The following is a 15,015-nucleotide window of genomic DNA, read 5'->3' on the forward strand; positions in this document are numbered from 1 at the left end:
CCATCTCCTACTGCATCAGTAAACGAATTTCTTTTTCATTTGCAACTCGAAATCAATTTAAAATTCAAGTTCTGTTTAATTTCGTATCAATTATCGAAGGATTAACAGGAAACTCGAAGGGAGGGAATTTTGTTTTCGAAAAGTTCAATACCCTTGCTCTTCGAGTAATCCCTTTAGTGTCCTCGTCGTCTGTTAACGAAGCGATTCAAACTTCGTCGCGCTTTTCCATTAATTAAATAACCGAAAAGTTTATCCCCTATCGATAGATAGTTTAAACATTCGATTGTGTACCGATCGAGAAAGCTGTCGCGAGGTAAATCGAATTCCTGTCGATGCTAGTCTATTATTTATCATTCGCAATTTCGAAGAGATACTACTTTCAACGATGATATTAATTGCTTCACGTGTCGGGCCCCCTCCCTTTCTACTCTCTTTCGCGAAGTTTCCAGAGAGACACAACGGCTAACTGAATTACGAGAACGCGAGCAGAGGACCGAGAATATTTCGACGTAGACACCGTGGTTCGATGTTCGAGTGTATCTTGACGTTGAAAGGGAAGCAATGCCGCCAGAAAATCTATTGCCCGTCCAGCTTGCTCGCTCTTCCTTGTTTCGATTTCGCAGGACAAAGGATCCGCCTGTCTATCGGCCACGTGGAAATTTCATGGTGACGTAAATTCGTTGCATAATCAAGCCTAACCGTGAATTGACCATTTAGGCAAACGAACGACGTTCAAACAAAGAACAGGATATTTTACGATCGAATCGAAGCTTTGTTCACTTTCGCCTGTTCGCGAGGAGAAAAATAAACCACCCCTGGACGTTCACTTTCACTGGTAATTGTAATTTCCCTCGGGTCGGTTACCGATTCTCGGGTATCATCGGAATCGCTCGAGTTATAATGAAATGATCCCGGGCAAGGAACTTTTTAATTAAACGAAGGGATGGAAAAAAAGAGAGACAAGAATCGAGTTCCACAGAGGGTGAGAGAAGCTGAGAGCACCTTCGCGGTGAAATATTTTCTCGACGAGCACCGTTTTCACGGATCCGTGTCGCGGCTATCGCAAACATCTCGAAACGCTCGGAAAAGAAAAAAGCTTCGCCAATCGTGATTCGCTGTAATTTTTTCGATAAATAGAAATTAGAGAGCGAGGAAGGGGATGGAACATATCGGGGTTAAAATTTAATTCCTTTTACGATCTCGTTTCGCAGCCCTTTATACATATATTTTTTTTTATGTTTGACGATTTTTTGTTGCTCGCCAGGAAAGGGCTTTAAAAATGAGGTCAAACTGGAACCAATTTTATCCCCGTTCAATATGGAATATATTTTAGAGGATGTTTTTTAAGCCACAATGTATTAAGCGTATTTTCTCTGGCTGCTACTGCTATTTGTTTAAATTAAATTAATATCGGGGCTCTCTCCATGGTCCGCCGTCCGAGGGCTGATGAAAAATCACGGATCGACTTTGTGACCCGGGTGGTAGGGATCGCTGCTATCGATTTCATGGTCCGATTATAAAACGACAGTTGCCGATTTTCCCACGGCTTTTCCAGGGAATCGGCTAAGCCAACTAAGGCAATCGTAGTCGGATAAAAAGGACAGCTAAGCCGTCTCGTGAGAATCCCTGCGAATCCTTTTGAAAATCTTGAAGTCTTCGTTGTTTTCTAGTCGAGTTTCCGCTTAATTTGTTACGTCACAAAAACCGATGTCTATTTGATTATTAATTATTTATTAAATTAATCCCATCAGAGACCGACTTTCGACTCATCGGGGTAGAAAACCCTCTCCCCTGGCTATTATTTCTCAGAAATTTCAGAAATTTCTCAGACAATTTCAATGCTCCTCTATGCAGCTAGGAATGCCTCGCGTTAGAACAATTGAATGCCCCATCAAGAAGAAGCACACCGTTTAATTCCTTGTTCCGCGAGAAGTAACTTTTGAAAATTAATACGTCACTTGTGGGTGAACCGTCCTCGGCATCGTACATTCCGTCGTGCGAGGAGGAGCCGGAGAACGAGCCAGATGTGGGCGTGGTGTGTTCACCCCGACGTTTTAATCAACGACTTTTAATGAGCGGAAGGAATCCGCGTGGTTTTCTTACTTAAAGGTGCATCGTAATGGGGCTCCGTCCGTTCCGAATCCCCGAATCCGTGTCGTATGCAAATGACGTTGGCCGAGAAAGATTTTAATTTTCCTCGAGGGCTGACTTTTTTCCGTCGAGAATCGGTTAATTACTGCACCGCGAGGATTGATCGTGAAATAATTACGTGCTGTGTTTAAGTTTTCAACGAGTCTTCGGGTGGAACAAGTAGAACAAAACAGTCATTAGTCAGACGTATTTAAGAATTACTGCTAACTGAAGTTTCTGTTTGATCAGAATCATTGGAAAATCTTCGGGTACGAAGAGGAAAGGAAATGAAAAACAAACGTTGATTCGAAGCTTAACTCGTGGCCCTGACAATGTCGCTCGCATTTCACTTACTCGTAAGCTTAGCCACGGCCATTATCGACACGGTTTAACGATTCGCACACCGATCGGCGGTTTGCCGGAACGGCGAGAATTAACATACTTGATGCCTGGCCTCACTGTAACCCCTGGTTTACCGTGTTCACATGAATACGTTTAACGATATTCCCGCGTTCGCGAGAATTACGTACATCGATCCCCCTGATCGGCTTCGCACCCCCTTTTCAGCTTACTGATTCCAGGAAATCATATTCATCTGACCGAGGGGGGGAATTGGGTCACTGTGGGAACAGAAAGGGAAATGTGTAATGCAAAAAAATTTCTTTGAAGATGTTCTTTGCTTCGATATGCATTCTTTTGAGACATTTGTAAAAGATTTCAAAGAGAGTAGTCTTTTGTTTTGATTTAGCTTCTCTGGTAGTTAGAGATCTTGTACTACTTGCCTGACATATCATTGGTTGTACTATTTGTAGTTTGATAAGTCATATACTATCCTGACATATTATTGATTGTACTACTTGTGGTTTGATAAGTCAAATAATACTTGTCTGACATATCATTTGTTCTACTACTTGTAGTTTGATAAGTCAAGTACTACTTGTATGATCCATCATATACTAGTTGTCTGAACCAACATATACTACTTGCATAGCCCATCATATACTACTTTTCTGATCCATCATATACTACTTGTCTGACCTATCTTGTACTACTTGTACGATCCACAATATCTACTTGTCTCACCCATCTTATACTACTTGTCTGGCCTGTTCTATATTACTTGCTTGGCCCATCATATACTACTTTTCTGATCTATAATAGCATATACTATTTTTCTGATCCATCATATACTACTTGCATGGCTCATGATATACTACTTGCATAGCCCATCGTATACTACTTTTCTGATCCATCATATGCTATTTGTCTCATCCACAATATATTACTTGTCTGATTCATAGTATACTACTTGTCTGATCCATCCTATACTACTTGCCAGACCCATCCCATACTTGTTTGGCCTATTTTATTCTACTTTCTTGATATCTAAATGAAATATAGTACTCCTTATAGCTTAATAGAAGAACAGGATTGAATTGAAAGCAACTTATTCACTAAAATTCTAAAAACCAGTTATCTCAAAAATTATGCTACACACTGAAAAGTGTTATTGCACATTGTTTTATCCGTTCTTCGCATGAAACACCATATACTTCTTCTTTCAGCAGACACAGAGTAATGCATGGGCTAAACCGTTCTGTTATCGATTTCCACGAGGCGCCTGATTTATTTCAGGCATTTCTACTCGAACAACTGTTTTCAAACACACTTTTCAATCTGGCGGCTCGCGTTCGAATGTAGAAATCACACGGAATTCTGCGATATTAATGGGGAAACGAGGAATAATCGAAGTGTACGCCCCACGAACGAAATAGCCGTCCATTGCGATCCAACTAATGAAACATCGCTGCCACGAAATCGAGTGGTTTCGTTCGGCGTAGATTGAACGGGCTTTGACAGACCCAATGGCTTTTACGTTATTCCGTTTCTTCTTGATCGAAGCTTGTTTTACTGTTGACGTTTCGTTTCGTCGCGTTTTACACGCTCGAGGGGCATTCGTTTACCTTTGCCACTGCGATTGAGCGCAGGTGAAGGTACACAGATCCCAAGAATGGGAAAGTGTAATTTATACCTACTCGTTTACATTTCATTTTCCAGTTATCCTTCCACCTAGAAACCTTTCTTTATTCATTTACTATGAAAATGAAAATAACTCTAATTACCTCGTTAACATTTTATTACGAAAGCATCGTTCATTCGTCTGAAAATTTCTCGAAATTTCCACTTCGAGGAATTTTATCCTTTTTAAAACTGATTGCAATTGCAATAACAGGGATAATTCATCCCAAGGTTAAATTCTCTCTCGTCAGGTTTTGTTCCCGGGGAAAACCGCTTATTGTTCCATAGATTGCCGCTTCAGTTCGTGCCTGTGTTCGTAAGCATCGCGATTTCACCTCTTGTAGAGATCATTTGTACGGAAAGCCACGTTTTTGGAATATTTGTTTTCCAGCACGAACGTCGAGTAAACGATTGAGTTGAAACGAAAACGAAAAGTGCAAATCGAAAAATACCATTGCCGATAGGATCGAGAGATTTTTGCGATAAATTCTGTCCGGATCTTGTAACGAAATACATGAATCGTATTCAAGAACGTTGTTTCGCTCCGACTTAATCCGTTTGTAATCCGACCTAACACACTTGCTTATCTAACCTTGTCCCAATTTCTGATTTACTTGTACACCTGCGTGTACTGTCTTTATCCAGCTCAACTTAACGAACATGGATCTTAAGCATACGTTTGTCAAACTTACACGGAGCTTGGCTTACACTTAGGACCATCCTAACCAGTGCTAACAGGATCAATTGGGTCAAACAGAATTCGTTTAATCTGTTTGGATAGAGTGATATTTTAACAGTGATTATCAAGAAATTTTATTCAAATACCGTCCATTGTTCCAATGTATGAGATCTAATTTCGGTTTGCTCGCATTGATGGGTGTACACAGTGGCGCCGATTGGAAACGGTTTAATGATTGACGCGAGGAATGAAAGCTTTCAAGAACAGCAGGGATTATTGGCATTTTTCGTCACTGCTCGAAAGCAACTCTCCGGGAGCGTGAAACGTTGAAAGTAATTTCTGACAGGCGTTCTCCTTAAGAAAGATAAAATCTTGAAAGGAACTTTAATTCCGGCAAGAGTGTTTTGTAAAAATTTCGATTATCTTCGTTATATCCAGAGAGGAAATGCACATAAAATATTTGCATAGCAATGAATTGAACGTTAATGAAACTTAAACTCGAAGGAAGTTGTTAGTACAACGTTAACGATCGCATTTTTCATCGAGGAACGTCATAACGAAATTGCAGTTTACGTATTCGCGTTCTGCGGACCGGAAGCTCGGGCCGAGAGGCGGAGGGAGGTAACGCTGGCATTTGCGTGGTAACAATAATATCGTAAATCTTGGCAGTTGATTTATATTCTCGTAAAAACGGTAAGCGAGCAACGCCCGTCCACGCAATTCACGTCGAATTTACGATCCTGTAAATGAAACGACTTCAATCGGTTGTCACTGTTGGATCCAAATTGCATAAAAGACAAAGAAAAGCAGAATATGTAATTTAGGATAAGTAAAGAGGTGATTAGTCTTTTAAAAAAATGAATAAACACGAGTTAAGATAATTGACTTTAAAAAAGGACATATGGTTAATTTGTGGGCAAAGTGTGTGCTAAGAGGTAAGGTTGTTGGTCAGGCAAGTAGTATGGGATCCAGAGGGCAGCACGTGTGTGAAAAAGTAGAATATGGCTGCCTGGGCAGTAGTAGTGTGGGTCCCAGAGGGCTACATAAGGGCAGACAAGTAGATTATGACTGACTGTGCAGTGGGCGGCCCAGTAAGTAATGTGGGGCTCAGAGGGCAGCACGTGTGTGAAAAAGTAGAATATGGCTGCCTGGGCAGTAGTAGTGTGGGTCAGACAAGTAGTGTGGGACCCAGAGGGCTACATAAGGGCAGACAAGTAGATTATGACTGACTGTGCAGTGGGCGGTCCAGTAAGTAATGTGGTGCCCAGAGGGCAGCATACGGCTGACTGTGCAGTAGGCAATCAAGCAAATAGTGTGGGGCCCAGGAGCCTTACAAGGGCACAGAAATGGAACAGAAACCAGAACAAATGTATATTTATTCTAGAATATGATAAATTGTGAAATTCAGGTCATACAGTAAAAATATCGATGTAAGCAATACAGGAACACCTGGATTGCATACCATTTCTCATCCCATGGCACGAAAGCGATTCCTTTTCCTTCTTTGTTCTTGGTTCCTGCAACCTTATAGCAGATGGTAAAGCTCCGACCGAAGGGGCGGTAGCATATCCTTCAGCTTTTATTTTCATTCCTTTCTCCCGTGGCTCTGCGACGAATATTTTACCGTCACTCGTGTCGCAAACAATCCCCTTTGTTATATTCGCTTCGTCGAAGCGCGCTTTCGCGAATACGCTGAAATTACCTCTGGCGAAAAGCTAAAGAGACTCGATGCGGGGATTAGACGCTTTTGTTAAATGAAACTGGGAAGCGTGACGTTTGTTGATTAATCGCTGCTTGAATATTAACGTCGTAACTGCGGATATTAAAACACAAAAACACACTTTACCGCCAGTTACGAGATACCCTGTGTTATTCATAAAAGTTCGTCGAGGGAAAAAATAATGAAAACACTGAGAACATTTTGTTTCAATTTTTGATGCAATCTCTTGGAAACATTCTTTATCCTTGTCGGACAAACGGGCAGTTGATTTTCTTCATGATCCATTAGCAACGATACCTTGCCCTCCACCGTCCCTGACATGATGAGAAATGCGGCCAGACTGGTCGCGAAATTTGTTTCTCTGCTGCATTAACGTTTCGTTTCTCGGATAATTGCAGCCGCGATTCGAATCGCACGCGAAAGCTCGATTACCCGAACCAGGAGGGCTCTCGTCGCGCAAAGATACACAAAGGTTAATGTAATTTCGATAATTGGCTCGAAGAGTGTTGTTGCTTTTCGTTTTACACAAACGATCACAGGGATTCAGCGGTTATGGTCGACCCTGTGTAACCGAACAGCTTCTACCCGTGATAGGATTACGAGGTATAATCGAACTAAGGGAACGAATTGAGGTTAGGTTTCGTTTTATCGAATGCAAGTACTTCCTTAGTAATTCGATGCAGGCAATCTGTTACATGTTTGCTTCAATCATTTTCTTACGGTTCCATTTGTTACGTTCTGGGAAAATCATTAAAAATACATTGTTTAATTTAATTTTTGATTAATAAGATTTTTTGTAGGTTATATCGGAATTTGTAAGAAATTTAATTCAATATTATTCTTGTTGTCGTTTGAAAACCCTTTGAGTGCAATTGTCCCTTTGTCCGAACGTTAAACATAACCTAAAATTTACTCTGTAAATTGCATTGAAATTTATAAAAAATTTAATCGAATATTAGTGAAGCCTTTGTTGAAAAATCTTTCATCTGTACTGCTATTGAAATACCAAACATAACCTAAAAAATTTTAGTAACCAGCAATTCTTTAATAACATTTTAATTTGTTTCAGAGGAACCAGTGGAATAGACATAGATCTACGTAGATTAGACATAGACCAATGTCCATTGCCCCCCGGATCGACGCAATTGAACATATTCGCAGCCAGTGACAAATGCAAAAAACGAACAACCGAGGTTAGTATATCTGAAAAAAAAAAAAGAATTCTGTACATTCCTCTAATTACGCCATTCTAGTTTCATCGAATCCAATTATTGAAAACCCGAGGGCATAATCCTTGCCTTCCTTTTTCGCAACAAAACCGTCAGTTTTTTTAAATGGCTTCGAATTGAGCAGCAAAGCGCCCTCCGTTTCCTCCAATTAGGAGTGCCAACGATTTTTCCATTCGCGTAGATCGTTTTTTCATTTGCTTTCAATGAAATTTTCCCAGTTATGCTGGCCATTCATGGCCTCGATGTTCGACATTCCGCATTTCCCGCGCTTTTTTCTGTGCAGTGTATCGCCATACCGGGATTGGGCTTTCGCCGTGGGAGCTATCGCTGCGTCTGCAAACGGGGCTTTTATTACCCGGACACAAAATCCACCAGCCGATACTACAATGGCACCGTGATCGAAGAGGAATACGAGAAATTGATGATGGTACGTAACGTTTATCGATCGCTTCCTATCATGCTCTCGAAAATTTTGAGGTTAGACCTAACCTAACTATTAAATTCGACCATCGCATTTCGTATCTCGCGTTCGATTAACCAATATTTTCATTGGAGAAGTCAAATTTATCGCACTAAGTAAGGTATTAGTTACGCTAAATTGAATTTATGATCAGTTTAACTTCTCATTTTTTGATATGTCAGTAGAAAATATGATTACTTACGAATACTCGGTAGCCTCGGTTCAGGTTAGGTGTCCGCTCGGTTCAACCGTTTAACTCCCTATGAAATGGCTGAAGTTCCCAAGCTGTAGCGAGCCGATTAAAAGACAAGTTCAGCGATAATTTGTCAATGTCAGGTCTATGCGAGGTAAAAATCGTGTACACCTAGTGAGGGAGCGCGCCATTACTTCCAGGTCAAGAGATATTCATACATATTTCTTTCCTAAGGCGATCGTTGCTCGCAATCTCGTCATAAATTAGTTTCTTAGGCGTCAGGAACAAGTATGCTTAAATGCCTGTAAACTCGATGGCGTTCGTGTTTAAAGAAGCCTCTCAAAAGGAATCCCTAAATCGTTCCTTTTTCCGCTACCTCGGTGTTGACTTAAAGCTTCCAGCGCCCTTTGGCTCTGAGTTTAGGAACAAGATGTAAAGAAATGAAAGGAAGCGTTAAGCCGAATGCTTCGGATTGCTCTTCCTTATTTGGGGCTGTTGATTCACAGTTCTTGCAGTTGCAGAAGATAAATAAAAAGTGTACGTCGAGGAAATTTAAATGTTTATTGATGGAAGATGAGTCAACAACAAGGACAGAGGAGCAAAACCTTCCTCTGTGTCCTGTGACCAGGAATTTCTACGAATAATTGCAGCCTTTGTAAGCTTATCAAAAATAAATAGGATATATAGTCATCCTATGGTGCCCAGATACCTGGAGGCAGTAGCCCCTCCAATCCCCCATACCTACACAGCCCCCCACTACCGTATGTCCTCTATTTTGTACTGGAGAGCCAAGTACTTACATAGGCTACTGCCAAATAGCCCATGGCATTCCATCAGTGAGGTCTATCGATGGAAATTATATGAGGTAGTCAATTCTGACGATCATACAGATAGAGTTACTTTGAAAAGCGATCAGCGATGAAAGATAGATGCGAATAATATACGTGATGATCCGGGCATAGGAGAGCCGATACAGGATCAAAGGGAATTACCGACCGAGGCTGCGCTACCGCATAACGTTCGTTCCCTGTGAGAATTGCCACGTGACCCTCGTGTAATTGCTGATAAATGACCGGTTAACACGCATTCGTACAAAAGGGAAGAGTCTTAGACCTCGCCTTCGCTGTAATTAATATCCTCGGTGACAGCCGGTGCAGGGATCAGTGGGTACACCCCTCTGCCTGCTGGTCGGGCATGGGTGTCTCCTGATGGATAACTCTAAACACGTTATTCCTGAATGATGTCTTGGTATTGTTTATGTTCGTTAGGTTATTTTATAACTTTCTACGTATATAGTTGAAGAATTGAGAGAAAAATGAACGAACGTTGAAAGGCAACGTCCTATGACATCGGGGTAGTAATATAATGGGTCATTACCTTCCAGCTGGATGTATGATATCAACGACCTACATTTAATTCATTCACAGCGACGAAATTAATTACACCGTCGTCATTAATTCTGGTTAGCTTCACTGGTTTCTCCGATGTCATTAAAGATTGTCAGAGAGTTAAAGACTTTCGAGTCAGAAGATGTTAATTCGATTCAGGTAACGCGATTACAGGGATTACATCTCTGAAAGAGGTTTCCCTTTGCGCAAAATCAAAAATCAAATTACTGGTATTTAATTACACCGTGTCTGGCCGCATTCTCGAGAAGGGTTAATTGTGTTTGCCTGGTCAAAATAATTAAAAATAGGGAGATGGATTAAACGTCGGATTGCTAAGGCAAGGCTGTGTTTAATTTTTCTCGGGTAATTAAAAATTACTCTCATCATTTTTACCCGGCCAGGTGTTCGATGTTTAATCTACAAGTTAGAAAATTTTAAATAGCAGTGTGTACTTAATCATCAAAGTACAAGTTCGCCTCGATATCAGATAATCGATGCCGTAGTGTTACACTCTTCACCATTGAGATTACGGATCAAACATAAGAAACACTGACACAAGATAAATGAGTTTGTGCCTTTAGTGCTTCATCATGGCAAGGTTACGAACTAAATCACAAGACGAGGGGCTAAATCAGTGCTCTTTACGCCCTTGAGATTTTCATCACTTCCGTTTCTCTTATGTCTTGTTAACACAGTCATATCCCTTAGATTCATAGGGCACTTATGAATTTTAGCCTTGGACTTTAAGGCAGGGACGTGAGGAGGCGTAGAGAGGATAAGCGGCCACATGGCTCTATATCCCCAATGATTTCGTATAGGGTTCTTGGACAGTATAGTTAGGAGTAAGTTTCGGTTTTGACGTTCCTTGCACCTTCCTTCCTTCCTGCTGCTGCTACTGGCCCTGGTGCCCGTAGTACTTCTAGGGTCCCTATAGTTCCTGGTGCCAGTAGCGTCCCCCAGATCCTCTGGAGACCAGCCCAGAGGCTGGTGCCTCTTGTGTTCATGGTGCTCAAAGACCTCCTGTTGTTCATGGGACTAGTAGAGCCCCTGGCATCACTGAATCTTCTGATCCCCCTGGTGTCTCTAATACTCTATGTGTCCCAAGTATTCCTAATATTCCTGAGGCTGCTACTGCCCGTAGTGTCCTAAGTGGCCCTCATGTCTCTGACGTCCCTTGTGTCCCTGATACCCATAGAACCCTCGGTACCCCCAGTGCCCCACTGGTCCAACTGCCACTATTCCTCTAGTGCTCCTAGTGTTACTGATAATTCTGCTGCTACTAATATCCCTGATGTCATCTATCCTCCCAGGGTCCTAGCTACTAACCCAGAACGATAATAGAGTCTACGTTTCCTACATCTTATTTGACGATCATTCCTTCCACTGAAATGTGTTTCGACTTAAGGCCTAAATCACGCGAAGCATTGATTTGTCCGTGAAACTTGAAAATTACTTGACACTTTAACAATGCATGTTTGGCCTCGTTACGTTTTTCCATTAGCCTGTCACGAAGTTTGCCGTAGATCGTGCGGTAACGATGGAAGAAACTGACCCACTTTTTCTTATACTTTCCCCTGTTCCTTGCTACTGGTTCACCTCAAGTAGGTGCCATCAAAAGAAACGAAAGTAGCTCGCAGTAGCACTTAAACGTTCGATCGTTCCTCGCATTCTAACTATCTTTTTTATTTTCCTGTTGCTATTATCCATATAACAACCATCCCAAGCCCGCAAAGAAACAAATAAAACTTCCATCGTCTCTGATAGTCTCGTACCCTTAAAAAGCAAACATCTTTTACACGATTCCTGGCGTTGAAGAAATATGATGATGCTTTTGGTCGACTGAAACCAAAAACAGTGTAGCATAAACGAAACAAGAATTTAATATACAAGGTGTCCTCTTATTACGGACTCACTAGACCTACGTAATTGAATTTCATCGCGCTTTTCTGTTAACGCTCAGCCGCGTTTGCTTGCAAAGCCACGTAGCCTGTGTGAAATTAGCTTCCCGGACTGGTGCGGTCTGGTTGCCTTTCTTTTTTCTGTTCCTTCTTTTTTATTAATCCACATATTTCACCGTAGCACGCGTTGCTCTTTACGCGGCGCTATGAAATTCTATTATGCAAGCTCAGATACGTTTACTCTGGCTTGACGCTGAGAAACGTATGCCGAGGATTTCGAACGAAAGAGGATGAAAAATTGCTTTAAACATTTCGCTTGATAACAACCGGCGAATTTCTGCTTCCTGAAATGTAATTAACTCTCCAGGATGAAATATACGGAAGATCTCAAAACTTTCACATTGTGTTTACTCGATTAATTTCAGAACCAGTGTACCTGCAACGCAAGAAAAGAATGTTGTTCTTCTACTTTCCTCGGCTGGAGAATGTGCTAAAGTTTCGTGGCGATCTGCCAGATCAACGAATATTCGTCATTCTGTGCGAATAGCTGAACAGAATCGTACTTATTTTTCCAAAAAAATGAAATAAATTTTTGTTATTCTTGGCTATTTTCTTTTAACAACGCCTGCGAGTAAATAATTTCTCACACACGCGTAGGTGAATACGCGTCACCCTGGAATCCGTCAAAGTTGTTCATAATTACTTCATTATCGTGGTGTCTTTAGGACCTCGGGATTCTATTAACGTCAATCTCGAAGTTCATCAGGCTGCATCTAACTCTGCATAAATTCCAAACTGTTCTCTGTTAGGGAACAGTCTGCAATTTGAAACATCTGACGAACGAATTTCCGTTGTCATTGCTCGTCTATGTCCTTTGGCATGGGTACCCATAGATCTACCCTTGTCAACCGTAAACTGCATATATATATCAAAATGTGAAATTTGCATATTGCTGATCTATGTTTTCAAAGTTAGCACGTGGTACACAGGGTGGTCTAAAAATACTCAACGTGACTTAACTTCAGGTTAACATGTTAACATGATATCCTCTTTTAAAAAACAAGAACAGTAGTTTTGGAAAATATAAATGGATCCATATGTTTGTATCTGTGGTGATATTTTCATGGATCACCTGGTGTACATGGAAGTAGCGATAACCATATAACCTGTCGATTCGTTCGTTCTTTCGCACGAAAATGGATATCGACAGCAGCCAGCGTTGTCATCCGCATTACTATCCAGAGTTACGTGTTTGATTTGACGAGAGCAGCTGGGACGGACAGCGAAACGATCTCCCATTGGCTTTCAACCGAAACGTTATTAATTCGTCAACCTGGCTTGTACGCGTTCGGAACAGCGCTTCCTTTCAACCGTGGGATCGTTGTCCCGGACACACTAACTTGTCCAGTGATTATGTTACATGGGGTCGTATGAAGTTATTATTTCTGTAAAATTTACATAATTGATATTTCAGATATTCAGGATTAAGAGAATGACAGTAGTTGTTTGAATGATCCTGGTGTCTTCAGCTCCCCTGGGGTTCTTCTGTTCTTACTATCCTTAGTAGTTTTGGTATCTAGGGTATTCCTGGTGTTCCTAATATTCCTAGTATATTTACTTTTTCTGACGTCTTTAATGCCTTTGGTGTCTCTGGTACTCCCAGGATTTCTGATGGCTCTACTGACCTCAGTGTCTCTGGGATCCTCAGGATTTCTAATGACTCCAAGATTCTTAGTATCCCTAGGACTTCTAATGATTCTGACTCTTAGTGTCCCTGGTACCCCTAGGACCTTCAATGGCTCTAAGGCTCTCTGAATCCATGGTACCCCTAGGACTTTTGATAACTCTAAGGCCCTCAGTGTCTCTGGAATCCTCAGGATTTCTAATGACTCTAAGATTCTTAGTGTCCATGGTATCCCCTAGGACTTCTAATGATTCTAAGACTCTTAGAGTCCCTGGTATCCCTAGGACTTCTGATAACTCTAAGGCCCTCAGTGTCCCTGGTGTTCTTAGTCTCCCTACTGTCCCTAATTTTGCCAGTTGTCCCTGCTATCACCAAGTTCCCCCAGCGCCCTCACTGTTTTTATCCCCCTATTGTCGTTTGTGTCACAACTACCCTAAGTACCATGGCTGCTTGTGTGCCTTCAAACAATATAACTATGTAATCCTCCACGAATATAACTCTATGCTCTTTTGGATTCATTTTCAGTGAAGGTATAAACCGAAATAAACAAACGCGTACAATGTTATTCGAGTGGTAACACGGTAATCCTATATACCATTCTTGGCTAAAGAACAATACAGGATTCATTATTCGTAGCTCGTGTTACCGCATCGCTCTCGTCGCTGCTTCCGCTTTGAAGTGGCGCCATTAAAAATGGAGCATCCTCTCGCAACCATAGGTGACTTTTGAAGTAGCTGATACGTTGCAACGATATTCCATGCAGCCTCTCAATTACCATCACCCTGATCTCAAATAACAGAATTGGCACAACCACCCAGAGCATCCCAGCTGTGCTGGTTTTGTTCTAGCGAAATAATGGCTGAACAATAACCGTACAATAGTGCTGGTCCTCCCGTATTTGTTGTACCTCGTTTCACAAACGCAATGCGTCGAATCGTCCTGACAAAAGATACGAACGAAAGAACAATTTCATTGTTTGTTTCTATTTGTTAATCTTGCGTATCGTTATTTTTTATTCTCCTTCGCTTTTTGCCTTCAATACGTAGCTTGAAAAGAGGTAGCGAAAACTTTGGAAAATAGAGTTCAAAAAGATTTGAAAATTAAGTTGAAGCAGAGACTTAACTTGATCGTTTGAGGATTAATTTCATCCTTTTAAACAAATTTTTTCGACCTCGTCGATTGCTAAATGAAATAAATTGCAGCGTGTAACGAAGGGTTTGAAAAATATTTTAATTGAACTTCTATTTTTCCTTAGATGTTATTTTTCAACACGTTTGAAAAAAATTAAAATTAAACAGGATCGTTAAAATTCAGGAATTTCCGGTTGGCGGACCTCTGGCAGGTAGTTCTCGCGTGGCAAAGCACAGAAACTTGGTCGACGAGCTTCCTTCTCGAGTAGCGACGGAAACGGAAGAAGCCTATCCTCTTCGTTTCACTTTATTGCGCCGTTCCTTATCGCTCGGGGCGGCGTCGCGTTGGTTAATTGCGCGGCGTTTCATCGATCACCGGAAGTGTCCCGTTGGTCGAAAGGGAATTCGGAAAACGACCAAAGGTTTCGTACCTTTTCCTTTAACGAGCCGTTTCCGTAATCGCTGTCGGCCATTTATTTCCAGAC

The 15,015-nt window shown here is 41.4% G+C and overlaps 1 protein-coding gene across 3 annotated transcripts in view; it reads left to right on the plus strand.

The window, feature by feature from the left end:
- The window catches only part of LOC114876664 (probable G-protein coupled receptor 158), an 81,511-nt gene that overhangs the window by 36,622 nt on the left and 29,874 nt on the right, over positions 1-15,015 (plus strand). For all 3 annotated transcript variants that reach the window (XR_006830221.1, XR_006830222.1, XM_029188406.2), the window contains exons 5-6: positions 7,618-7,741; positions 8,061-8,204. Coding sequence is in view for 1 of the 3 variants with exons in the window: in XM_029188406.2 (XP_029044239.2) it covers positions 7,618-7,741; positions 8,061-8,204 (268 nt within the window). In the remaining 2 variants the exon portion in view is untranslated. The remainder of the gene's footprint in view (positions 1-7,617; positions 7,742-8,060; positions 8,205-15,015) is intronic.

The sequence above is a fragment of the Osmia bicornis genome, chromosome 16 (genome assembly GCF_907164935.1).
Source record: "Osmia bicornis bicornis chromosome 16, iOsmBic2.1, whole genome shotgun sequence".
NCBI classification, from domain to species: domain Eukaryota; kingdom Metazoa; phylum Arthropoda; class Insecta; order Hymenoptera; family Megachilidae; genus Osmia; species Osmia bicornis.